This window comes from Ipomoea triloba, chromosome 2 (genome assembly GCF_003576645.1).
Source record: "Ipomoea triloba cultivar NCNSP0323 chromosome 2, ASM357664v1".
Classification (NCBI taxonomy): domain Eukaryota; kingdom Viridiplantae; phylum Streptophyta; class Magnoliopsida; order Solanales; family Convolvulaceae; genus Ipomoea; species Ipomoea triloba.
Window position 1 is genome coordinate 9,129,294 of NC_044917.1, and position 27,446 is coordinate 9,156,739.

General features: G+C 35.2%; 3 protein-coding genes and 1 non-coding gene across 5 annotated transcripts in view; all 4 read left to right on the top strand.

The window, feature by feature from the left end:
- Positions 1 to 4,409, top strand: part of LOC116011026 (aldehyde dehydrogenase family 2 member B7, mitochondrial-like) — a 6,732-nt gene extending 2,323 nt beyond the window's left edge. The window contains exons 2-11 of the mRNA XM_031250525.1: positions 722 to 856; positions 965 to 1,107; positions 1,541 to 1,694; positions 1,802 to 2,031; positions 2,155 to 2,244; positions 2,645 to 2,818; positions 2,903 to 3,040; positions 3,236 to 3,373; positions 3,469 to 3,530; positions 3,985 to 4,409. Of these exons, the coding sequence (XP_031106385.1) occupies positions 722 to 856; positions 965 to 1,107; positions 1,541 to 1,694; positions 1,802 to 2,031; positions 2,155 to 2,244; positions 2,645 to 2,818; positions 2,903 to 3,040; positions 3,236 to 3,373; positions 3,469 to 3,530; positions 3,985 to 4,258 (1,538 nt within the window). The 3' untranslated portion in view covers positions 4,259 to 4,409. The remainder of the gene's footprint in view (positions 1 to 721; positions 857 to 964; positions 1,108 to 1,540; positions 1,695 to 1,801; positions 2,032 to 2,154; positions 2,245 to 2,644; positions 2,819 to 2,902; positions 3,041 to 3,235; positions 3,374 to 3,468; positions 3,531 to 3,984) is intronic.
- Positions 4,410 to 4,850: 441 nt separating this feature from the next.
- On the top strand, positions 4,851 to 4,936 carry TRNAL-UAA. The gene has a single exon. It is a non-coding gene; the product is annotated as a tRNA-Leu (tRNA).
- A 12,315-nt stretch (positions 4,937 to 17,251) lies between these two features.
- Positions 17,252 to 19,575, top strand: LOC116010532 (U-box domain-containing protein 19-like). Its single transcript, XM_031249983.1, has one exon. It carries the CDS (start codon positions 17,312 to 17,314, stop codon positions 19,367 to 19,369), a length of 2,058 nt encoding a protein of 685 aa, XP_031105843.1. The 5' UTR covers positions 17,252 to 17,311; the 3' UTR covers positions 19,370 to 19,575.
- A 4,338-nt stretch (positions 19,576 to 23,913) lies between these two features.
- On the top strand, positions 23,914 to 27,175 carry LOC116010491 (pentatricopeptide repeat-containing protein At5g08510). Of its 2 annotated transcripts, none has more exons than XM_031249921.1 (3): positions 23,914 to 24,213; positions 24,870 to 25,887; positions 26,393 to 27,175. In XM_031249921.1, the coding sequence occupies exons 2-3, from the start codon at positions 24,961 to 24,963 to the stop codon at positions 26,993 to 26,995; spliced, it is 1,530 nt and encodes a 509-aa protein (XP_031105781.1). In that variant the 5' UTR covers positions 23,914 to 24,213; positions 24,870 to 24,960; the 3' UTR covers positions 26,996 to 27,175. The 2 variants fall into 2 exon arrangements, with proteins under 2 accessions (XP_031105781.1, XP_031105782.1); XM_031249922.1 differs by having other exon boundaries at positions 23,914 to 24,187.
- The last annotated feature ends 271 nt before the right edge of the window (positions 27,176 to 27,446 follow it).

Below are 27,446 nucleotides of genomic sequence, written 5' to 3' on the forward strand. Positions count from 1 at the left end.
AAAAAAATAAAAACTTGTTAGGACAGTGTGTTTCATACACCTAAATACAATGATCATGCATTTCTTTATTTGTGCTAAATTTTAAGTGTGTTATAAGGTTCCTAACAAGTCATTTGAAAGTTATTAAAATGCTTTTAAAAATGAAAAATATTGAAAATAATTAGGCTAAGAAGTGAGAAAATAATGTTGTAAAAGTGGTTTTGATATAAGAAGAATAATAAAATGTGAATTTCCTATTTTACCCTTCAAATTTTGAATATTTTTTTATTTTTTTCGTCAAATTTAATATTCAGGGACTAAACTCGCCACTTTGTGAATAACTGAGGGACTAAACTCGCATACAACAGTTATGGGACTGAGTCTACACTACCCCTATAACTTAGGGACTAAAATGCCATTTTCCCAACAAATAAATATAAAGAAAAATAGAATGTACTGTACTGTTAAAAAAAAATATAATTCAGAAAACTTTATGGGTACAGGTTTTGCCTGCATGAAACTCAAGGTTTGTTTAGGTTGACTCTTTGTGTATAGAGTGTACAGGCACTCACGCAGGGTGGAGGGTGCAAACTAAGGACTGTGTGGGTGTGATTTATCTCCTTCCACACTTGGACAAGGGTTCTGACTCTAAAATTAGTCTAGTTTAAGTTGAGAAATCTAATATTTCAAAAAAAAAAAAAGTGTTTGTGGATCAGAATTTTATGTTATAGTTTTTTATCAGGGCGGAAGTATGGTGTTGAAAGAGGCATCCAAAGGTTGAGCACTGCAGCCACAGTTGAGGAGCTGGTTTCTCCGGGTGTGGAAGTTAAATACACCCAGCATATAATCAATGGCAAATTTGTGGATTCAGCTTCTGGTAACACTTAGTTAAGACATGGTTCGATCTATAATTACTCTGTTTAGTTCAGGAGAGGACAAAAGAGTTCATCATTTTCGTGTTTTGCCATTTTTTTGTGGTGACTAGGAAAAACATTCCCAACCTTGGATCCAAGAACTGAAGAAGTGATTGCACATGTAGCAGAGGGTGAAGCGGAAGACATAAACCGCGCTGTGGCAGCTGCCCGCAAGGCTTTCGATGAGGGACCTTGGCCCAAAATGAGTGCATATGTGCGCTTTAATTTCCTGCTAAACACTTCTACTTTCCTTTTTAGAGTCAAGCCTTTACTACTGTGCCAAAAGCTATAACCAGTAGTCAACAATCTCCTAACCACAAATTGATGGACTATAGACTTGGCTCTCTAGTGGCTTCTGTCCAACAATTCCTCCTTCCAGCACTAGCCAGTCTTAACTGCATACCACTTGTTATAATCTAAGTGTTTACCACTGTGCCAAAAAGCTATAACTAGTAGTGAAAGGGCAACTTTATTTTATTATGATTGCCATCACATTTTGTCATTTCGAGAGACATGATGCTCGACTTGACTCTTCACTAACCTCTGTCCAACAATTTCTCTAGCCACCAATTAGTGGACTTAGCCCTTATTCGGCCTCTGCCAAACAGTTCTAACCAGGAATTTGTTTAAACTGGCAATGTTTTCAGGAGAGATCGCGGATAATGTTGAAGTTTGCTGATTTGGTGGAAAAACACATGGATGAACTTGCAACATTGGAGACGTGGGACAATGGGAAGCCATACGAGCAGGCTGCTAAATTAGAGTTGCCCATTATTGTACGCCTATTTCACTACTATGCAGGTGAGAATAAAACTTATTATGATGGAGGCATGTTTGAATTTGTAGCAGTAACAAAGTATTGATTTTGACATGTTTTCTAAAGGGTGTGTTGTTGAAATAACATATAGGTTGGGCGGATAAAATCCATGGTTTAACAGCTCCAGGTGACGGACCACACCATGTTCAAACCTTGCATGAACCAATAGGTGTTGCTGGCCAAATTATCCCATGGAACTTCCCTCTTGTCATGTTTGCTTGGAAAGTCGCTCCTGCGCTAGCTTGTGGGAATACCGTTGTCCTAAAGACTGCACCGCAAACACCATTAACTGCACTTTATGCCGCAAAGCTATTCCATGAGGTTATTTCAATTGAAGCATATGTTCTATCACATCTAAAAGACTAAACTTATAGTTAAATTGCACATTTATATTTATATTATTATATGCATGCTTAACACACCGCCTCACGTGTTTTTTGACAGGCTGGTCTTCCTCCCGGCGTCCTAAACATTGTGTCTGGATATGGTCCAACCGCTGGTGCTGCTCTTGCTAGCCATATGGAAGTGGACAAGGTAATTGGAACGTCTGATGTTAAAGAATCGATCCCTCTGTTTTTGCTATCTTATCTACAAAAAATGAAAATTTTTACCTTATTTAGTCATCTCATTCTGCCCGGACCATTATGCCAAAAGCTAGCTAGTAGCGAAAGCACAATTATACAATTTATTTTTACCAGTTTTAACTGCATAGTTTCCTTGGTTGTGATGCCACTTGTTAGTATCAAGCGCTTATTACCACGCCAAAAGTTATAATTAATAGTGAATATGTAACTTTATTTCTTTATACCGTCACATTTCCGAGAGACATGATGAATTTGCCCTTCAAGCCCGGCTAACAATTTCTTAGCCACCTAGTGCTAGATTTATCAGTTCACCCAACATCTTAAAATACATTATCACTCTGTTCTTGCAGCTTGCTTTCACTGGATCAACTAATACTGGCAAAATCGTACTTGAACTGGCTGCAAAAAGCAATCTGAAGCCAGTTACACTAGAACTCGGAGGGAAATCTCCTTTAATTATATGCGATGATGCTAATATTGATAGAGCCGTGGAGGATGCACACTTAGCACTGTTCTTCAATCAGGTTTTGTCTAATTCTTTTAAAATAAATGCACACACACATTATAGCTGACCACATGAATCTCAGCACATTTACACCCCCCTGTAGGGCCAAAGTTGCGGTGCTGGTTCTCGTACATATGTCCATGAACGTATATACGATGAGTTTGTAGAGAAAGCAAAGGCGCGGGCAATGAGACGCGTTGTGGGTGATCCTTTCAAAACAGGTGTAGAGCAAGGACCTCAGGTAATTGTTAAGTAAATTGAAGCATTGTTTCGGTCTCAATTAAAAGACTAAGCTGATAATTGAGTTTCACATTTATGTTTATATATTATATGCTCAACAAGTATTGCTCTTGTAACAGAAGTTGATCCTAACAATGTTTGATATTTAATTATTTATAGAAGCTAACTTTTCTTCTGCAATGGCTATCTATCTCAGATTGACTTGGAGCAATTTGAGAAGGTCCTTAGGTACATTAGATCAGGTAAGGAGAGCGGTGCCACCCTTGAATGTGGAGGCAACAGAATCGGATCAAAAGGTTTTTTCATTCAGCCCACCATTTTCTCTGATGTCAAGGTATGGTCGTGCTCCCTCTTTCAGTGGTCTGAATACAAGATTATATATATAATATTAGGGAAGTAACACAAAAGTTTCACATTTTGTTTTATTAGGAGGATATGCTGATAGCACAGGATGAGATCTTTGGCCCAGTGCAATGTATCCTAAAATTCAAGTGAGTTGCCTTTCTTTCGACTTTAGAAGCTAAGAAGGAAGCCAGACTTGTTGGGCCAGAGCCTTTGGAGGGCTAAATTTAGCAACAGGTGGCTAGGAAATTGTTGGACGGTGACTTGTGAAGGGTCAAATCCAACAACGGGTGGCTAGGGGATTATTGGGCGGAAGTCTGTGAAGGGCTAAGTCCAGCAACAATTGGCTAGGGGATTGTTAGGCTAAGGAGGCCTGAAAGGCCAAGTCCAACACCCTACCTCTCGAAAATGTAATATGATGACATAGCTGTAAGGAAATAAAGTTGTCTTCACTACTAGCTATAACATTTGACGTAGTGGTAAGCACTTTATCTTAATAAGTAACAGGAAAGAATAAAACTGTGTCGTTAAAGACTAGCCAAGTAGTAAGCACTTGATCCTAACAAGATAGAACATTGACATGGGTGTACGCCATGGGTGCAGGGACATTGATGAAGTAATAAAGAGGGCAAACAAGACGCATTATGGGCTTGCAGCCGGAGTTTACACAAACGACATTGATAAAGCAAACACTCTAGCTCGGGGATTGAGAGCTGGGACGGTGTGGATCAACTGCTATTATGTGTTTGATGCGGCGATTCCTTTTGGTGGGTACAAGATGAGCGGCATTGGCAGGGAGAAGGGTGTGTATAGCCTTAATAACTACTTACAAGTGAAGGCTGTTGTTACTCCCCTCAAGAACCCAGCCTGGATTTAATTCACCTACCATTCATACTAATATCCAATCCACCATCTGCTTATGCACTTTTTTGCTTAATTTGGACATCTATGGATATTAAAGTGAGACTTTCTGCTCTTCAACTTTGTTGGTCTCAATTGTTTTAGAGAAAAATACCAATTTGACTTTGTAGGGATGCAATTGGTTGAACATTTTTTGCTACTCGACTTTTTTTGAATCTTAATATCATGGATTTGGATTGTGTCTAACTGGGTTTGGTAGATACATAAAACAATACTATACCCGTCACAAATTTGGGTAGGATTTTGGTAGTAATGGAGTTAATATATCTAGTACTCAATACTCAAGACAGGTATACTTATTACTCTATCAAGTTCAAGTAGCTCTATAACTAATTGAGTCCATGTAAATAAAAGAATACTCATTTCAAGTTTGGGTAGGCTTCGAATAGTAATAAAGTACTTGTACTCAATACTCGTGACAAGTGAAGGTATCATTCTATTAAGTTCGAGACAAGTGGGTTTGGGTAGTTGTATTATTGTCTTATTGCATAGCTTATCAAGTTCATAAACTGTTAATATGTAATTTAGAAACGTTTACATACGGTGAAGTCAGGATGGCCGAGTGGTCTTTAAGGCGCTAGACTTAAGTTTTGGTCCTTGTGAGAGGGCGTGGGTTCAAATCCCACTTCTGACATTATTTTTGTCAGCTAGCCTTAAATTGTCATTCCTTGGCTCCTATGCTTTGCTTATTTAGTTACTCCTATGCTTTGCTAATTTAGTTATTTTGTCCTTAAATTAGCCTGATTATGTCACCCTAAACCTGTATGTACAAGAAAATAAATTGAAAAAAGTAGAAAAGAAGAGTCTAATTAACTATAAGAACTAAGAACAATCCAACCCACAACTAACCTCCTGCGGCAAGCTAACCTTGGTTGATTAATGGAAATTAAGCATGGTTAACATATATAGTAAGCAGGTAGGAATTGAAAGGGGAAGAATAATGGAGCTGAGCCTGAAACTCATATTCTCTCTCTCAAGTAACAGCAAGGTAAAGTCTCAAGATTGTCCACCAAATGAGGCTAGTCCCGCTAGTATACTAAATAATAGGAAATGAAGGAAGAATAGGACCCATATATGCTCAATATCTCCATGCATGCAGGCCATTATTGAAAAAAGTGCAGATTGCAACAACTATCTTATGAAGGTCTGAGTTGTATGAAAGGAGACGTTAACATAGAATTATCGTCCTCTAAGAATAGTGTTCACGTGAATACTAGAGAGCAATTTAAGCATTAACTATGCATGCAAGTCATAAAGAAGCTAGTCCAATAAAAAACCCTAACTATTTAATTCCAATGCAATAACTCCTTTATGAAAACCAAATCAATAGAGAATTATAAACAAGAAATCAAACCGAATTTGAATCTAAAACAACTAGCTAATCATGAAATTAAAAATAAGAGCACAAAATAAATGGTGAAGCACAATTCATAAAGTTTGATATGAAATAGAGATAAAAGGGGAAAACTTATCTATTGCAGTGAGTGAAATTGTTAAAATACAATGTTTCTTGGCATTGGAATGAAGATTAAAACTCTTAATCTACCCTAATTTAACCCTATTTTAAGTGGAGAAAAGAGAAAAAAATGAATGAGCTTTGAAGATAGGTCTAAAACTATGATAAAATGCTCAAAACCATGCTTAAAATTAAACTTCTACAAGGTTATTGACCATGTATGGGCTTCACCACAATCGTGGTGGATTCCGTGTGCAAAACACGAGTGGGAAATGCATTTTGTAGGCTATGGCCATAATTTCAGTATGTTTGACTTTTAGGTTAATTTTTATCTAGTCTGAGTCATAATTAGTCGTGCGGCCTTTTTTCAGCCATTAGATTACATAAGACGTACTAAAATACACCAGAGAACTGATAAACCACACCATTTCACACTATAACCAAATGCACCTATTCACTTAAAATTCATCAATATACATAATAAAATTCATCATTCTACATATTAAAATGTACCACAACGTGCTTTATATCAGAAAACATGTGCTAAAATATGCATTATTCTACGTATTAAAATGCACCACAATGTGTGTTAAAATGCACAATTTCACTTATTGAAAATCCTCATCCTAGATTATAAACATGCACTATTACACTTATTAGAAAACATGTGTTAAAATACACATCATTCTACGTATTAAAATGCACCAGAGGTCAGAGGACGGATTAAAACACACAATTCCACAACACAATTACACATCATTCTACATATGAAAATGCACCAGCGGGTGGACTAAAACACACCATTCCATAACATAGTTAATGTACCAACATACGTAATAAAACGCACCCACAACATGTATTAAAACGCACCACACCATGTACTAAAATGCACCATTTCAATATAGATACTAAAATTACAAAAAAAAAAAAAAAACCCCTCACTTAATATGCGTGAGCTGCAATTGTCACCATCAGATTAATTCAATTGTATGACACAGATTCAGCCGCACAATTGCATAGAGTGACCAGACCGCATATGAGTCATGCATATCTACTATACTAATAAGAGCCAAAGAGAGTTACACCTAAAATGGGTAAAAAAATGGCGGTCAAATTATTTAATCAAATGGATGGTTCAGATGAATTATTTAATCAAATAGATTGTTAAGATAATTCAGATTAATATTATTAATAGAGATTACCTAATTTAACCTTACTTTTATGATTATTATCCGTTAAGTTTTCCGTTAAATATTCTCTTCTCCGTTAATATTCCGTTAACTTTTAACTTACCCATTACTTTCTATAAGAAAGGTCTTAGGTTCGAACCTCATCTCAATCAAATTTGACATAATTAAGTTTCTCAGTCTATTTTACTCTTATTAAATTAAATAAATTAGTAGCTACAACAAAAAATGATACATATATATGTATTTCTTTAATTTAGAATTATGTGTCTACAATACCTTTATTTAAAAAAATTATTCATTATCAAAAAATTAAATTAAATAAGAGAAAATAATTTCATTAGTTATATTGTCTTTATTTTCTCTCATGCAAAGATTCTTTACATTCGAATTTATTAATTGATATTCATTACATTGTCCATTATCTTATTTTTACAATATCTTGTAATTAAATATCAAAGTTATAGTACAAAATAATGTTATATATTTATTTACCAAGTATTTTATTAATACAATGAAAACAAAATTTAAATAATTTGAAGCTAATTATATTAACTACTTGGGGATTGATTGACAAAGAGAGTACTCAAATAATAACCCAACAAATTGAAGCGGAATCACTCTATTTTACTCTTATTGAATTAAATAAATTAGTAGTTACACAAAAAAATGATACATATGTATTTCTTTAATACCATGAAAAAAATAAAAAAAAATAGTTTGAAACCAATCATATTAACTATTTGGGGGATTTGTTGACAATGAAAATACTCAAATAACCCATTACCCAGCAAATTGAAGCGAGCAATTACCTTTTAATATCTTTGGAATATATAATATTTTAAATTTTTATTAATTTATTTATTCTTTTTTCTTAAACTAGGAATTTCTTTATCCACAATAACTCATTCAACAATAATGGTTGAACCAAATGAACCCCAAGCAGAACACCTAAAGGAAAGTCCATAGCTCCTATATCATAATCTCATTGCATTACGTTGTCATCCATACTACCAACAATAACCGAATTGCAAATAACACACTATCAACAAAAAGGAAGAGAACAAATAGTAAAGATGAAGACAATGACAATGTTACTCAAAAGAGAATTAAGAACTCTTAGAAAAATTCAAATTAAAAGTATTATTTATTTAGACTATCATTTTTAGACCAAATATTTAGACTATCGTTTTTACAAGGTTGCAAACATTTATTTTAGTAATAATTATAATGAATTTTCTATATTATCTTCGATTCATATACTTTGAGTTAGATATTTAAATAAAAAATTTCGACATTCAACTACCCATGTATAAACTTCTCCTATATAATCTTATATTGATATACTTTCAAATATTTATTTAAATATAAACATTGGGCATTAACTCATTCGCGCAATGCGCGTATAAAACTAATTTTATATATATAGAGAGAGATATTTGTTTGTTTGTTTATTTGTGTGCGCGCGTGCTCTTGATTTATTAAGTTATATTTTATTATTTAGTGATTGGATAATTTACCAATCCATGCTAAACAAAATGTAAAAGGACAAAATGCATATTTTATTGCGATGAGATAGACCATTGCCGCAACAAAAAGACAAGCAATGCATGTAGCATGAAAATGCTTTCGATATATAATGCTTGCGGCGTACGTGTCATTCATGGGTCGTTTAGTTAGAGATGAGAATATGATCTAAGGCGGGTTTGGTCGGGATTTTTGCATCTTATTATAAGTTCTAATATTTATTAGTATATTTGTTTGTCTATTTTTGTTATCTTATTAGTGAATTCAAATTTGTTAGTAATTACAAAATTCATTACCCTCTTTACTACACTACTTTTGAACAATAGAATCAAAACTAAGGGAGAAAAAATTAAAAAAATCATTGTTCATGCATTAAATATAGAATATATATGTGTGTGTGTTTATATTTATTTATTTATTTATTTATTATTTTGATTCAAATTCTTATTTACAAGCAAATAAATTAAAGCGAGTCATTCTACTTAAACTCATTACCCTTACTAGTCAATATTTGATTCTAATTAACATTTTGATTCTAATGTTTGAACCAAATGCACCACTGACATGGGCTTAACTCACATTGATCCGTCTAAACATGGTTCACAAGTTCATGTGCATGATGATGTGGTATATTATTGTTATATGATGAAGTAGTTCGGTAAATGACGTAATAATAACGATATAATCTAACAAAGTATATGACATAGCAATAACAACATAGAAACAATGAGCGTAAAATGTTGATTAAGTGAAATTACTTAGCTTCTATTTCAAAAACTTGTGCGAGACCGTCTCACCATGAGACGGGTCGGGTCGGGTCAAGATGCAAATGTAACACTTATATGCACACATGTCATACTTATATTCTCAAATGTAATACTAATCAGGAATAAAATTTTTGTTACTTATTAGGATAAATGTAATACTTTTAAGAGAAAATACAATACTTTTACATTTCGATTTAAAAGTATTACATTTTTCCTCAAAAGTATTATATTTGCCCTTATAAGTGAGAGACACTTGTCAACATTACTTATTATGAAAAATGTATTACTTTTTCTCTTATAAGTAACAAAAATTGTATTCTTGATTAGTGTTATATTTGAGCATATAAGTGTGAGATTTGCACATATAAGTATGACATTTGCATGGTACTTTGACCCGACCCGACCCGTCTCACGAATAAGGATCCGTGAGACGGTCTCACACAAGTGTGACCCTTAAAAAAAATATTATTAATACTGCTCTTAATTGTTTAATAAATAAGCTTTAAACTCATGCCACTTTTTTTTTTTTTCTATATACCGTATAATAAAGGTAAATAATGAGTTATTGACCCAAGATTTTACGGTCTTTACCTTGTAGTCCAAAACTCCATGCATGGGGCTTATGAAACATCTTCTTTAAAAACTGGATTTTTTTTTTTTTTTTTTTTTTGCAACCCTTTGGACAAATCTGAAATTACCAAGTGACCTGGACCTAAAAATCTATTTCATCAACGCAGTTTGCTAAGATTATTATTAAAAGAATAAATATCACTTCATTTATAAAAACTAAAAATAAAATCACTGCATTTTAAAAAAAAAATTATATAATAGTACGCATAGTGCCTTTTTGATACAGCAAAATTTAATAATAAGAAAAAAAAATGTGTTTAGTCCATCAATATATAGCTCTAGTTGATTTAGTTTGTGTCTTTTAACTACTACAAAACACTATACTATCTTTACAAAAACGCCGCGATTTTTGTTCCTTGAGCAGCAAAACTATGAACATCAATTGCAATTTGATTCATATTCCTTGTCTTATTAGCATGTCTTTTTGTAAAAATTACATTTTATAGCTCCAAGCACTCAAATCATAATTTATTATATAAAATTAAGTATGTATTTTAAAACAGTTAAAGAGAGAAAGTTATTTAAAAAATAAAAAACACTAAAATTCTATAATTGAGGGGAAAAAAAAAACTTAAAATCCAGTGTTTGTTTACTTTTCAGCCATTCGGAGTTCGGTCCAAAGCATGCCACGTACCCATTCAATTGCATCCCCTTGACCGGTACGATGTTGTCCTACGAACTAAAGCCAGCCAGGTGTTTACGTGTAATTTGGACTTATTAGAGATAATATATACTGATTCTTAGCTAATCAATGACGCCCTAATCCACGCGTAATTACGCCCATCAAACGCGTACTATTTGTACCGCTTTTATTGGTCCAACTGTCAAAACAGCTGCTGGATCACATTCCTATCACTTGCCTGGATTTCGCCCAATTGCTTCTTCCATCAATTTTGTTTAATTTTAAATAATATTGTTAAACAGATAATTTGTATAAATAATACGTTTTTCTATATCAAATAACTATGGTACGTATATGGTTTAAAAATAACATAGGCAGCATTTTTTTCTAGTACTATCGACAATGTAGTATCTATTCAATATACTACTTTCTCCATCAGTTGTAGTCCAAGAAGTCAATATCCTACCACCGGCATCATTTGGTTTAAAGATTAAAATTGGAATGGTAATTTGAATAAAATATTTGATATGGTAATGAGTTTAAGTTTAAGAAGTCTCTTTGTTTGGTAATAAATAAGAATTGGAATAAAAATAATACATACATACATACATATATATATAGGGGAAAATTCAGGTGTGATGATAGTTTTTCAAGTGGTTGTGCGGTGATCAATGCTCTTTAAAAAAAATTCTAAACTAATTCACCTTAAGCTTCTAATCTACGCACCTTAAACTGGATTAACATAAATATGGCTTTGTAGAGAAAATCTTATAAAAAATATTGGTTGTGTTTTGAAATTGCAAAAAAATAAAAATAAAAAAAAATGAAGGAAAACAATGCACCTTAGGAAGGAAAACCACGCACCTAAAGCTTTAGGCCGATGCACTTAAGTTTCAACAACTGACGCACATTAAGCACACAAACCACACACATTAAAAAGGAAAATCATGCACATTAAGAAAGAAAACCACGCACCTAAAGCTTTAGACAATGCACTTAAGTTTTAACAACTGATGCACCTTAAACACACAGTACAAAAATCACGCACCGTAAATTTGACCTTTGAGTTGAGTGAAAGGAACACATGCATCCATTCTTAACAAAGTGTCAAGGGATTGATCCTTGATCCTTAAATTAGAGGTGTCTATAATTCAGCGAAAGGATTAATCATTATGTCTAATAGTAGAAAAATTTCATAATAAGGTACAAAAGTCTCCAATCAAACACAACAACAATGCGTGCACCTTTGCATGTCTACAACATCACAATAAGCCTCATCATGATATTGACCGATAGAGAAGGGCAGCTTGCATCTCACCCTCACATTAACGTTTCCTTGAGCTATAGGATTTAGACCGTTTGTTCCTTTATTAATGATGTTTTTTGACTTTGTTTGTTAGAATTTATAAAGAAAATTATAAATTGTGATGTGAAATCATATTCTATAAGCAAAATCTTTTAGCCAGGAAACTAGCTAGATCTTAATTCTTAGCTCGCGACCTCGCGTCAGTCAAAGCATTGCTTTCGTTCATGGGCATAACTTCATATAATAAAAATAGAAAATAAGCATTCAGTTAACCAACTCAAAATAAGTTTGATTATAAGTTTTGTATTGTTAGCAACAATAAGGTATAAGTGCAAGGTTCAAATCATGAAATTCACTCCACGTGAGTGATGATTAAATTTAATTCGACTTTAAACTTATAAGATAGAAAAATGTATGCGATGGGTGAAGTTTGAAAGAAAGGAAGTGAGTATGTGTATATTAGAAAAGAAAGGGAGAAAAAAATTAACTATTTTGTATATTTATATTACAATGTTATATATATATACAAAATCTTTCTATTAATGATTGTGTAAAGAAATAATAAATAATTAAGTATTACAATATCCGGATCAATGTTGAATATAGAAAAATTGTAATATAATCAATCAATTATCATGTTGCCATGCCTGTTGGTTGTCAAGTGACATATAGCACTTGGAGTACGTTGACCTTGTAGAGAAGCTAGAGGGACTATTGGTAGTAGGGAAATGTATACCATGAATCAAGTATACCTTGCGTTGTAGATCTCGGTTTAAAATAACTTTAAGATTATGTGCATGCAGTTGACATATTTTGTGTAATTAATAGTTTATGTATCTATAAATAAATTAAAAGCACATGACATGTTAAATACAGACAAATAAAATTGTAACGACAAGCACATAAATTGTTAACAGTAAGTACAGAATATGTTAATTGTAGACACATTTTACGAAGTATATTGTTAATATATAATGTGTTTGCAATTAACATATCATGTACCTACAGTTAATTAATAGTTTATGTGTTTGTAGTTAACATGTTATGCGCCTTCAATTTATTTACAGATACATAAACGATTAAGTGCAAATATATAATATATCAAGTGTAGATATATAATTTTTTAATTCATGGTCTATAATGTAAGAGACCCTGATTCATGGTATAACAATTGTGGTAGTAGCCAGTAGGCTTTCATTTGACTCAAAAGTAAATTTGCAGGTCAAATTTGTTGTGTGTATACAAATGGGGATATTTTAGGTTCAAAGCTCCGGTCCACAACATGCGGCCACCTGTCTTGATTCAATGTTGGTGGACCTAAAAATGCTAAAAAATGAAGATAGGATAGGATAGATATTTCAAGTTCAATTCCACCTTAGCTTGTTTTGTGAAGGGCAGTTTGTTTTCTTTATTTCTAACTTTATATATATATAGTGGGCTATATATATACACACACAATAACAACAAGAGATATTACTATCAACACAAGAATTGAGTGGATGTATTAAATTTATTCTCTATACAAATATATGAGCGCCAAGTGCTTAATTAAAGAATACTATACTACTTAAAATAAAATATGAGAATTGAATTTGCTTTTGATCATTTTTTTTTTTACATTAACTTGGACGTCAAGGAAGCCCCGCAACAACATAAGCAATTGTTATACCATAGACTAAAGTCTATTTTGTATTGTAGATTTTAGTTCAAAACGGCATTCAAATTATGTACATGTATAGTTAAAATATTATATACATTCAGTTAATAAATTATGTATCTGTTACAATTAATATATTATATGTACTTTCTCTATTTACATGTACACAATTTATTAATTGAATGTACATGATATGTTAACTACAAGTACATAATTTGAAAATCATTTTGGATCGTGATTCATAATGCAAGGTGAACCGTGGTGCATGGCGGCCTGGTATAATTTGCCCAACACAAACTAGCATTTCTCTTGTCATTTCAAAAATCAAGACTCTCTAATCCGCGCCCTCAGGACACCTATGAGGTCCTCTCTATAGCAACACAACCCAACTAGGGGCTCCCATTACTTTGATCAATTTGATTATTAGTTAGACTAGGGACTGAGTTTCACCAGCGGGAGCAATCTCTCAAAGTGAGGGACTCCTTGTGTACAGTAAGCAAATGTCTAGTCTCTATGTTCAGCTGAGTTACCATAATTTACATCATCCCAAATGCTCTTTCGAGCTGCGACGTGGGAGCCCTTAGGTTGGGTAGAAAAAAATTTGATTAGTTAGAAAACAGGATGTGACCATGCATGGGCTTGTATTGAACATAAAATACACCTGTAATTATATTTTACATTATTGATGAATTTTATATACATTATTTCTAGTTTTAAATGGTAAAAATATCACAACAAAAGTTTAATTTCATTCTGATGGTATCAACTTTCAAGTGAAGTATAAATTAAAATTCGTATTTGGATTAGGTTTTTTTTAATCATCTTTTACTTTTCTAAAAAAATAAAATATATAAATATGTTGGAAACATTTTCTTTTTTGGATTATAATACTATTATATTATATATATCATACACCATACCATCCTATAAACTCTTTAAATAATATTACTTAGCTTGTTGAAAGATTTTGGCGTGGAAATTCCAGGTGAGCATTTGGTAGGGAATGGGAAATAAACCTTGAGATTAGGTCGTCATTTACCATGTTTTTCATGATTCGACACGCATTTTCTCCAACGTAACTATCGCTTGCTGCCATGCTAACCAAATGTCAAGCTCTCATGAGATGCCTCTAGGCTCTACCTGTAAGAATTAGCTATCATATATAGTTGAAAATATATCCTAACTAACTTTATCACCAAAACAAGTATACTACGAAGTAATATTTTTGAAGGAAAGTATACTAATATTTTAATACGTTTCTGAATGTAAACATCTAATACATGCAAAAAATGTAAATTATATTAATTGCAGGATAGATTGTTTGCTAAACTTTGCAAGAAATAGATGATAATGTCTTTAAAAATTGCATTCTTGTAGCATAAATATTTGTGTGAAACTGTTTCATGAGTGAGATATTTTAAATATGTAATATATGTGTGTGTGTGTGTGTGGAGGGTTCAGATGCGGGTATAGCTTCCCATGCGATTGTGCGGTTACACATTTAAGTACACAAACCACGGACCTTAAGCACGCTGACAAATTAAAATACTTTAAGAACACAAATCATGCACCTAAAGTTTTTAAATGATGCACCTTCAGTGCATAAACCACGCACACATAAAAAAAGCATCTTAAGAACACAAACCACGCATCTAAAGTTTTAAAAAGGGACACCTTAAGTTTCAACAGTAACACACCTTAAGCATACAAATCACGCACCTTAGGAAGGATAATCATGAACCGAAAGCTTTAGGTTAACGTACCTTTAAGTTTCAACATTGACGCGCCTTAAGCACACAAATCACGCACCTTAAGAAGTGAAACCACTCACCTTAAGAAGGAAAACTACACACCTAAGCAACCGCACAAACGCACCTGAGAAGCCCAATCGCATGGCGGGAAACCATATACAGAGTATACATGTATGTATTTTTTTTTTAATTTTAGCGAAAATGTAATTTTTTTTTTTTATGAATCAACATACTCAATGGTCAAAAGCAAGTTGGGCGTGAGTGTAATGACAGGTTCGAACCTCCTCAACGGAGAAAGATCTCAACCTTAGGGCAAAAAGCACGCAATTAGATCTTGTCTTACTGAGGCACATTCCGCGATTTACCTCATCTCACAATCTCAGAGCATTTTCACTGAGAAGTTTTTTTTAAAAAAAATATGTATTACATACCAAACACACACTAGATTTTTCTAGAGAATCGGTCTAACTTTGCACGTTAGATGATTGACTGCGCAGATGAAGATACTGGTGAAAGGATAAAATTATTTTTATCCCTGCAATTCTTTCTCACCTCAAAGGCAGACATACTGTCATATCAATATATTTACAATTCTCTATTATTTTCTTTGCATTCATACAATTTCAACTCACTCTCAAAATATAATAATAATAATAATAATAGTTACATTTATTATTAAATTAAAAACACAAAAAACTTGTCATGAATAGCGTTGGGCAGCGGCGGCCTGGAGAGTTGAGTCAAGTATCTTGTCATTAAAACGTGGTGTTAATTGTTACACAAGTATAAAGAAATAAAGTTACACTTTTCCTACTAGCTATAACTTTTAGTATAATAATAAACGCTTAATTTTGCGCATGTTATGTAGACGTGCAATTGAGACTAAAAGATATTAAGAGGGAAATGGTTAGGCAGCTTCTTTCGGTATGTTCGTGGTCATACAACGAAGTAATGGACTAATGACTCCAACATATATAAACTGATGTCATCATAAGATGTTTTTGCTGCTTAATTAGGTGTGAACATCCATGGGTACACGAAACATTAGAAACTTAATTGATTGAACTAGTTTAAAATAAAACTTGTTTAATAACAGAATAAAATAATATATTATGAATGAAATTGTTTTGTATGTGAACGTAATTTAGAAAGGCATTTTTATAACTAATAATGCTAATTAAATACTCTACCAAATACTCTTATGAGTCGTTATCAATGAAAAAAATTCAAATCTTTATGTCGTGTAATAATTATATTTAAATTTTGACAATTAAATACTAAGTATTTTGTGTTCTGGGAAAATTTTTCTATTATATCTAATTATATATCACAATTATGCCAAGGACCTTGTGGTTCAGTGGCATCAAACACTTCCATTTATACGGTTGAGAAAGTAGTTATGAACAGATACTGCATTGTAATAGAGTTAGTAGTATTCAAAAAAATATATCACAATTATATTTTAAATTTTAACAATTTAAAATGCCTTTTTTCTTTTATCGGGGTAGCATGTTCGGACCATCAACAAGTCGATATCGATTTTATCGGACTAACATATCGGGTTTGGACTAAGATTGACATCTTTAATTGTAATCTAAAAAGTTCTCAAATGATGAGTAGAATTAGGAAGATCAAAATCTAGAGAGAAAAAAAAAAAAAAAAGTAGATGAAAATATGAAATCCTTAGTCCTCATCATCCACAGTGCATCACTGATCACACCCCTTCCCGTTGTCTGAGGCAACACGTCATTTAGCGGGAGTCCACCTGTACAATAGGTCGGCAACTGGGTCCCAGTTACGCGTCATCTCAGTGTGATAACTGATCAACCCGAAACATCCCACCCGACCCAAAACCCCACGATCTAGGAAACATCATCACCCTATCACTCCATCACACGTGTCCACTGCACGTGTCTCGCATCTCAAGTCCACGCAGCCAATTCCTTCCCCCTAGATTCATGCCACGCGTCGTTTTGAGATCCTCTATTTATTTATTAGTTTTTTGAAGTTCAATCGCTTTATATATAGCCTAACCGAACCCCTCCTAAAGTTTTATGCTTGTCTTCTTAACGAAAACATAGTGCGCAAAAAATCTCAGAATTTCCGATGAAATCTGACCGGAATGATCGCCGGATTCTGACGTTTCCAGCCGTGCATCCGTGCGAGGGGATTTCTGCGGCGACGCTTCTCGGCTCACTCATCGCCCTGTCTCGAAACATATGCAGCTTCAAATCCAAATTCTTCTACACACAGAGGAGGAATGCCCGGGAAACCATCAGGCAAATCGGAATCCTCTTGATTTTCTTCGAGGAAATTCGCGATCATTTCCCCGGCATCTCAGACTCCATAGTCCTCTGCCTCTCAGAGCTGCACATAACGTTCCAGAATATTCACTTCTTATTGGAAGATTGCACCAGAGAAGGTGCGAAGTTGTGGATTCTAATGAAGGCGCTTTCGGTTGCTACTCAATTCCGGGTTCTGATTAGGTCCGTAGCAACCGCCCTTGATGTTCTTCCGTTGCAGTCCATTGCGGTTTCCGGCGAAATCAAGGAGCTAGTTCTCATGGTAGCTAATCAGGCGCAAAGGGGGAAAATGGAGCTCGATTCTGATGACGAGAATGCCATGAAATGGGTCATTTTGATATTGAATCAGTTCGAGAATAGATTGGAGCCGGATCCGTTGCTCATTAAGAAAGTTCTAGATTATATTGGTGTTACGAATTGGGGAGAATGTCATAAGGAGATTAGATTCTTGGAGGAAGAGATCAGTGTGGAATGCTCAGAGAATCATGGAAGAGAAGTGACGTTGCTTAGCGGTTTAGTCGGGCTTATGAGCTATTGCAGGGGAGCTCTGTTCGAGGACAGTAGCTATGGCAGAAACATTGATCAATCGGAAGGGATGAACAGCACGGAGACGGTGAGTTGTCTGAATCCAGAGGATTTCCGGTGTCCGATCTCGCTGGAACTCATGACTGATCCGGTGACGGTGTCCACCGGACAGACGTACGATCGCGCTTCGATTCAGAAATGGCTCAGTTCCGGCAACCTCCTGTGCCCTAAAACAGGGAAGACATTGACGAGCACCGAATTAATCCCTAATTCAACTCTCCGGAAGCTCATCCAACAGTTCTGCTCCGATAACGGCATCTCCCTGTCGAAATCCCGGAAAACGAGCTGCGATATATCGAGGACGATCGTCCCCGGAAGTCCAGCCGCGGCTGAAGCCATCAAATTCCTCTCGGAATTCCTAGCTCGCCGCCTCCGTTCCGGCTCCGACGAGCAGAGAAACAAGGCGGCTTACGAAATCCGTTTGCTGGCGAAATCAAACATTTACAACCGTTGTTGCCTGATTAACGCCGGAGCAATCCCGCCCCTCCTGCATCTCCTCAGATCCGCCGAAGGCGCCGATCCATCCACGCAGGAAAACGCAATTTCTGCTCTTCTCAAGCTCTCCAAACACTCAAACGGCAAGGCAGCGATCGTTGAACACCGCGGCTTAAACCCTATCCTTGAAGTGCTTAAAAATGGAGCGAAATTGGAAGCCAAGCAAATCGCGGCGGCGACAATCTTCTACCTCTCCTCAGCCAGGGAACACCGCAAACAGATCGGAGACACTCCGGGGCTAATCGAAGCCCTAATCGAACTCATGAAAATCGGAACACCGTGCGGGAAAAAGAACGCCATTGTCGCAATCTTCGCCCTGCTAGTTAACCACAGAACCAACCACAAAAAAATTCTTTCAACTAACGCGATCGAGATCCTCGTTAACCTCCTATCCTCTTCCCAGAAAGAAGACCTCGTAACAGACGCTCTAGCCGTTCTAGCCACATTAACAGACACCAAGGAAGGATCAACGGCGGCGCTCCAGGCCTCCGCAGTGCCGGTAATCTCGACCAAATTGCAGACCGTCAGTTCTCGTCCTGGGAAAGAATACTGCGTCTCCATCTTGCTGTCTCTGTGCACACATTGCGGCGGCGACGTGGTGGCGGTTCTGGCCAGGGACCAGTCCCTAATGCCCAGGCTCTACCCACTGGTGTCGGAGGGAACCGCTCAGGCGAGGAAGAAAGCAAGATTGCTCATTAGGATTCTTCACAAGTTTTGCGAAAGTAGCTCTTCCACACTGCCTAGAGAAATCGCACAGGAACAGTTCATTGGAGTACGCTGAAAAGTGAAAATCTCAATGAAGGAATTCATTCTTTTTCGGATCGGTGTATATACTTGATTACAGATTTTCCACCAAGTTGTGATGTTTAGCTCTATATCTTTTTTTGAAATGAGCTAAACCATATAGCCAAAAATAATACTTGTAACAAATTTTTTTGTTTGTTTTGTCATTTGATGGAATGCTTTCAAATACTCAATTCACTCTAATTGTCTCTCTTTTTTCTTTTCTTTTTTTTTTTTTTAAATATCTTGAATCATTTTTTTAAGGAAAAGGTTGCCCTTAAACTTTAGACCAAAAGTCAATTAGGCCCTTAAATTTTTAAATGGTACAATTAAATCTTCAAATATGTCATTTTTATATTTTATTGCTTGAATTTTATGTCATTTGTTTCCATCATCATCAAGGTCAAAAAATTTATGATGTCATTTTAGTAGTTTTATTCAACTTTAAAAGTGTAATTTGCAACAATATAAAGTGTATTACACCAAATGTAAATATATAATATAATTCGGTTCACATTTTAGAGTTTATAATTTATTTATTTATTTATTTTGGTTTAGAGATTTGTTTTTAGTTGGTTTAAGAATTTTAGGTTTTACTGTTTGCGATTTAGTACTTATAGTTTAGCTTTAGAATTTTTTTTTAGGCTATAGAAATTAACTCTATACTGTTACAAATTTCACTTATATTATGAAGTTGTTTACTTTTTTAAATTGACTTTTAGTTTTCCAAATAAATACGTTCTAATGTAAACGTGTCCATTTGTATACATATAATAAAGTGTTTGATATTTTTTTTAAATGCTTATGATTCTTATATGTTGATATAGAAATTTTAAATTTATAAATATTTAACAACATCACCCGCCCTTATTAAACTTTAAGATTATACCACTTATTGAATGTCATTTGAGTGCTGATTTTCATTGTTGTGGTGGATGCGGTAGCGAAGAAATAGTAGAAAGGTGGAAACAAACATGACTGGGAATCACAATTCAAATTTCCACCTTGATTGAGATGCAACCTTATTTTAATATCAATCTAGTACGGAAGGATTTGAGGATTTTGATTATTTTTTTAAGGGAAAATGGTCAAATAAGCCCTCAAACATTACCCAAAAGTGTAATTAAACCCTTAAAGATTCAAAAAGTTCAATTAAACACAGGAAGTTGTCATTTTTGGTCATTTAAACCCATATGACCGGTTGTTCTGAACAACCGGCCATAATTTTTCCAACCAAGATTCCGGTGGTCGGCGACCGGAATTTCATCCCCAACGACGAACAGTCTTCTCCGGTGGAGAAGACGAACCGTCTATCCGTTCTCCGGTGGAGAAGCGGTGGAGAAGACGAACCTACAACGGAATACCGTTCCCTCTCAGCGGTCACTGTCACCGCCCTCTGACTTTTTCCGAGATCGATAGAACTTCCTAATCTGTAAAACAGAGATTCAAGATTGTCATGCTAGATAGCTGTCTGGGAAATGGGAACTGTTTTCTTGATTGTTTGATGATAGGCGTAGAGTGGAAAGAATTGGTGGTCTTCTCCCCGTCATGGGAGCTCTACACATAGTAAACCGGCTGGTTGGGCGATGACGGTGTCAGGCTACTGGTCACTTCTGAATTTGTCTTATTATGATGCGACGACATTTCTTACCAGTGAGCTCTGAGTTCTGACAATGGCTAAGAAGAAGAGGGAAAAGTGAAGGAGAAGATCAAACAGAATGTATAGAGTGAATAAATAGAGTCTGGAAAGGCCATTGATTAGCATGTTGCATTGTTCCCTTGGTAGAGTTAGATGATGCGTGTGATTTACATTAATTGATGGAGGCATGGGAGATGACAGATTACTCATTCATATATTCTGCTTTAATTTACATGCCGTTTGTTTATAACTTTTTGATATATGAATTTATGCTACTACTAATATTCTGCATCATTTGTTAATTAATCTATTCGCAATCACCATTCGCTTCCTCAATACTAACCAATGCAATCTTCTTGCAGATTTGAGGCGGTGGATGATTCCGGCTTCTTCGTTTCTTCTCCAACAGTCTTCATTCTCTGTTGGAAAAGACGAACACACTGATTTGTCTTCTCCATCGGAGAACGAACAAACTATTCATCTTCTCCACTGGAGAAGACTGTTCCCCCATTGGTTGGGGATGAAATTCCGGCTGCCGGAATATTGACCGGAAAAATTATGACCGGTTGTTCACCTGGAACAACCGGTCATATGCATTTAAATGACCTAAAATGACAAGTTCGTGTGTTTAATTGAACTTTTTGAATTTTTGAGGGTTTAATTGCACTTTTGGGTAATGTTTAAGGGCCTTTTTGACCCTTTTTCCCTTTTTTAAATGCTAAACATAGATACTTTAATGTGCCAAAGCTTGAAAAGACGACTTTGCCCCTGAATTTGATAGAAAACTATGGAAAAACTAACTGAAGGACCAAATCAGGTAAAGTTTTTATAGTTAGGAAACTAATTCAAGCAAAAAATTAACAGAGGAATTTTGTAAGTAAATTAAAAAGTATACTTTCTTAAACTTAAAATGCTTATATTGTTTAGAGTTGAAGAAACCAGTCACAATGATTCCAATGACAACACATGTGGTATAAATTGAAATTTATTTTTTAGTAGCTATCCATTACATGTCTTTCTTTTACATTTTTGGTAGACTATTATAAATTTTTAAATTCAATTATGTTTGCCTTCAATATTGTATTATTTGCTGTGTAGTTTGTTCATAATTGAAAAAGTGAATTTATAATTAAACTTTGAGAACAAGATCTGAACAAATTTGGATTAATTTCTTTTGATGGAAATATCATATGCCTTATGTAAACAATTTTAAATTTATAGTCTATTTTACAATTTTTTTGTTTAAATTATTGTCTTTTAAAAGTTTTAGGCTTATTGGTAAAAAAAAAAAAACATTTATGCCTTGTAATAATTAGGGGTAGACATTTCGGTCTTCGGTTCGGTTTTGATTTTAAAAAAATCAAATCATTCGGTTTAACATTAGAGTTCGGTTTCAGTTTCGGTTCGGTTTGCAACAGTTCGGATTTAGTTCGCTTCGGTTTAAGACCCCCTAATTTTAACATTTCTTAGGCGACAAGGCAATCAAAGGACGCTGCAACTTAATGGGCTGCCATAATAACTATGTATGAAACATCGCATAACCCAAATCGAAAATCTAATATCTAAATATTAAATACCAACATAACAAATTAACAATTCAAACAAATTAAAATAAAATATAAAAACTATAATTTTAATTTCCAGTTTGGAACTTCTTATTCCAAACTGGAAATCCATTCCAGTAATTCACTGGAATGAATTTCCAGTATATTTTATATATATATATATATATATATATATATATATATATTAGTTATATATAATATATTTATATTTATTTTAAAAAAATTGTTCGATTTCGGTTCGGTTCGGTTAATACCTGAACCGAACCGTTCGATTCTTCTAAAACTAGAACTAGTTGGTTTTTTCGGTTCGATTTAAAACCGAACCGAAGAGCACCGAAGCTCTTCGGTTCGGGTTACCCAAGCCGTTTTGCCCACCCCTAGTAATAATTATTAGGGGTGAGCAAAATATCGGCTAATCGCCCGATAATCGAATCGACCGAAAAAGTCGGTTATCAGTCGGTTTCGGTTATTAATATTAAAAAAAAATCAATTTTTCGGTGTTTCGGCTATTTTGCTGTTTTGGTGTTTCGGTTTCAGTCGGTGACCGATAACCGACTTACATGCATGCATGCATACATACATACATACATACATACATACATACATACATACATACATACATATATATATATATATATAACCATGGTCTGCCACCCTGTTGTTCACCCATTCATTCAATTGTTATGCCGTGGACCCATGTCCACCTTGCAAGGTGGACCTGGGTCTACATTCACATATCATACACTATACTTTACATTCACAATTTGTAAACTCTACATTCACACATTACAAGATTATATGTTTAGTAACTATATTACTACTGTTATGCATTCACACATTCAAAACTCTATATTCACAGGTCCTATACTCCATATTCACAACTTGAGAACTCTACATTCACACATTATAGGGCTACAAGTTGCTAGAACTTCTTAACTCTACTACAGATTCACACATGCATAACTCTACATTCACGATTTCTATACTCCATATTCACAATTTGAAATCTCCACATTCACACATTTCTGGGCAACTCTACATCCACACAATCATAAATCTACATTCACGATTTCTATACTCTATATTCACACTTTGAAACCTCTACATTCACACATTTTTGGACAACTCTATATTCAGTAATATGTTTACTAATTTAAAAAAAAAAAAAGAGACAAAAACGACATAGTTTTGGACCCAAGTACAAGGTGGACCTGGGTCCACAGCATAATTTGCCCCATTCATTCTACCCAATATTAATAGCCCAAATGCCTAGAAGCCCAATATAAAAAACTAATGCCCAAACCACAGCTACTGCTAGTAAATCCCTAAATCCCTAATTCCTAATCCATTATTCCCTTCTCCAGCTCTCAGGTTATGTTCTCCACGATGATTCTTCACTTTTCCCTTGTCTCTCACCGCTTCTATGCCTAAAGCCTTCCCTCAACGACACTCCGGTCAGGCAGACATGCGGTCACGCCCTCCGGTCTCCTCCCTCGCTAGTCGCTCCTCAGTCCTCACATCCTCACATCCTCAAACGGTCAGACCTCACCTCAGCTTCGCCCTTCAGCCCTCTGTAGACTGCACCTCTTCTTCACTGAGTCACCGACTCACTGTAACTCCAAGTCTCCCAGACTCAAAGTAAATTTCATTTTTTACATATTAAAATTAAAAGGGATTTCCTACATTATATGCTGTAATTGTTGCGACTTTAAATTTGTACATATTTCTTACAAAATTGTATCCTGGAGTCTGCTGTTACTGTTAGTGTTTCAAAATTAATTTTGGAGTCTGTGTGTTATTGTGTTTGGAATTTTTAAAATTTTCTTTAATTCTTCATTAATATTTTATGTAATTTTTTTTAAAAAATAACCAATGGAGTTACGTACTGTGTTTGAGACCTTGAGAAAATTAATATTGGAGTTTCAAGTGTGTGAAATTCCAAACACTGTGTTAATGGGTTTGCCTCATTGTATGATTAAGTTGTTAACTAGTACAATTGTTCCTTTTTTGGTTAACCGATATGATCGGTTTCAGTCGGTTATAGCATTTACTTCGTTATGATGGTCAAAATTTGCTTTCTAAAGTTATGTAACCAACCGACCGTTTGCTCACCCCTAATAATTACTCCGTAATAATTATTATCCTTCAAATTTTGACAATTTAATACCAAAAATTTGTATTTTATAACAATTATTTACAATTATAATATCAAATCCTAAAAACAATTTAAATATCCTGATTTATGTATTAATTAGTAGTTATAAACGATTGATCCTACTGACTTTTTTGGACAGGAGAGTCTGTTGCTTTTCTTCTCTGCATTTCATATACCCTGTATGGATATATAGATGGATTGTCTCATGTTGATAAGCAATTAGATCCCTTATGAACCAACTGAAAAAATTACATGCCCACACCCTTAGAAACGGTTTGGATTTTACCAAGTTCTTGATAGAAAAACTTCTTGAAATCCCAAACATCCCATATGCCCACCAACTGTTCAACGATATTCCTAACCCAACAATCTTCCTCTACAACAAGGTCATCCAGGCATACTCTTCCCATGGTCCGCATGATCATTGTTTGTCTCTCTACATTCAAATGTGCCGCCGAGGTTTCACCCCCAATGCCCACTCCTTCACCTTCCTTTTTGTTGCCTGCACTAAGCTTTCCAATCCCAGGCAAGGCCAAATGCTTCATGCTGATTTCATCAAGCATGGCTTCCAATTTGAGGTCTTTGCCTTAACTGCATTGGTTGACATGTATGCTAAGATGGGGTCGGTTCATTTTGCTCGAAAGCAATTTGATGAGATGAAAATAAGGGATGTGCCCACATGGAACTCCTTGATTTCTGGGTATGTCAAGAGTGGGGATATGGAGGAAGCTTTGCATTTGTTTTCGACAATGCCTTCAAGGAATGTCATTTCTTGGACTGCAATAATATCGGGTTACGCCCAGAATGGGCAGTATGGGAGGGCTCTGGCCATTTATAGAGAATTGGAGAAGGAGAAAGGAGTAGAGCCAAATCAAGTGACCATAGCTAGTGTTCTTCCAGCTTGTGCAAATCTCGGGGCATTAGAGTTTGGGCAGAGGATTGAGGCTTATGCAAGGACAAATGGATACTTCAAGAATATGTTTGTCTGTAATGCTGTATTGGAAATGTATGCAAAATGTGGAAAACTCGATGCAGCAATGAAAGTTTTTGTTGAGATCGGCAAGAGGAGAAACTTGTGCTCTTGGAATACTATGATCATGGGTTTAGCTGTCCATGGGAAAGGCAATGAAGCACTGGATCTCTTCCACCAAATGCTGGTTAGTTCTCTTGTATATTAGCTATTCTTTTCCATGGTAGAAATTATCACAAAATTTTTAAAACAAATTGTTGGGCGAGTCCAATAAAAGGTCAAATCCAGCAATTAGTGGCTAGGGGATTGTTGGGCAGAGGCTTGGTAAAGGGCCAAGTCCAGCAATTAGTGGCTAGAGGATTGTTGGTCTAGCAATTGGTAGTTAGGGGATTGTTGTGCGGAGGCCGGTAAAGGGTCAAGTCCAGCAATTAGTGATTAGGAGATTGTTGGGTAGAGACCGATCAAGGGCAAAGTCCAGCAATAGGTGGTTAGGGGATTGTTGGGTGGAGGCAGATAAGGGTCAAGTTTAGCAATTGGTGGCTAGGGGATTGTTGGGCGGAGGCCAGTCAAGGCCAAGTCCAGCACCTTGTCTCTCGAAAATGTGGTGGCAGTTGCGCCTTCGCACTATATATAACTTCTGGCGTAATGGTAAGCGTTTGATCCTAACACGAATTTACTGTGTTCATACTCAGGGAGAAGAGATTTCACCAGACGATGTTACATTAGTGGGAGCAATCTTGGCATGCACACATGGAGGCATGGTTGCAAGAGGCCGGGAGCTCTTCAACTCCATGGAACAAGAATTCTCCATAGCTCCAAAACTGGAGCATTACGGATGCATGGTAGATCTCTTAGGCCGCGCAGGGCAACTGCAAGAAGCTTATGATCTCATACAAAGCATGCCCATGAGAGCTGATTCAGTGATTTGGGGGAGCCTATTGGGAGGCTGCAGTTTCCACTGCAACGTTGAACTGGGCGAGAAAGCAGCAGAGTTCTTGTTTGAGTTGGAGCCATGGAACCCAGGAAACTATGTCATTCTGTCGAATATATACGCGAGGGCCGGGAGGTGGGATGGCGTTGCACGGCTGAGGAAGGTGATGAAGGGATCCCAAATCAGAAAGGCAGCAGGCTATAGCTTCATTGAGGAAGGAGGCCAAGTTCATAAGTTTATTGTTGAAGATAAGTCACACCCAAAATGTAGTCAGATATATGCACTACTTGATGAAATCACAGCCAAGACTAAGTTGTATGTATACGGGATTTATATTGATTCTGATATTGCCATTGAATACTAAGTAGGAAACTAATTACTTGTCCGCATGGTAGCTTGGTTAGTTTTTGAGCGACAGGTGGTGGGCAAGATCAGAAAACTAATTACTTTGTTTTATTTTTTGAGTTTAGTGAAGCATATTATTGTATTTTTTAGACTTTAGAGTTCTACTCTATGTACTTTTAAATTCTATTCTCTTTTACTCTATGATGTGATAAATAAATATAGGCTACTTACATCATCTTCAAAAGAAAAGTGTCTATATCAAAGATTTGTAAGACGGAGTAAAAAAATGAGAAATGAAACTCCACACAAAATACATTGTAAAAAACAAGTCAATAATAATAATAAATGAATTAATATTCTGTTAATAAATTTTGTACATAAAGAGATTTTTTTTTTAAAAACAAAAAAAGGTTTAAAATATCCTATCATTATAGAGCAAAAAAAAATAAAATCCGTATAACTTATTAATG

What these genes read in the sequence shown, in the direction of transcription:
- LOC116010491 (XM_031249921.1), top strand. Translation starts at nt 24,961, where the DNA reads ATGAACCAACTGAAAAAATTACATGCCCACACCCTTAGAAACGGTTTG. An exon ending in ATCTCTTCCACCAAATGCTG is followed by an intron (nt 25,888 to 26,392) that starts GTTAGTTCTCTT and finishes GTTCATACTCAG; the next exon opens with GGAGAAGAGATTTCACCAGA.
- LOC116010532 (XM_031249983.1), top strand. Translation starts at nt 17,312, where the DNA reads ATGAAATCTGACCGGAATGATCGCCGGATTCTGACGTTTCCAGCCGTG.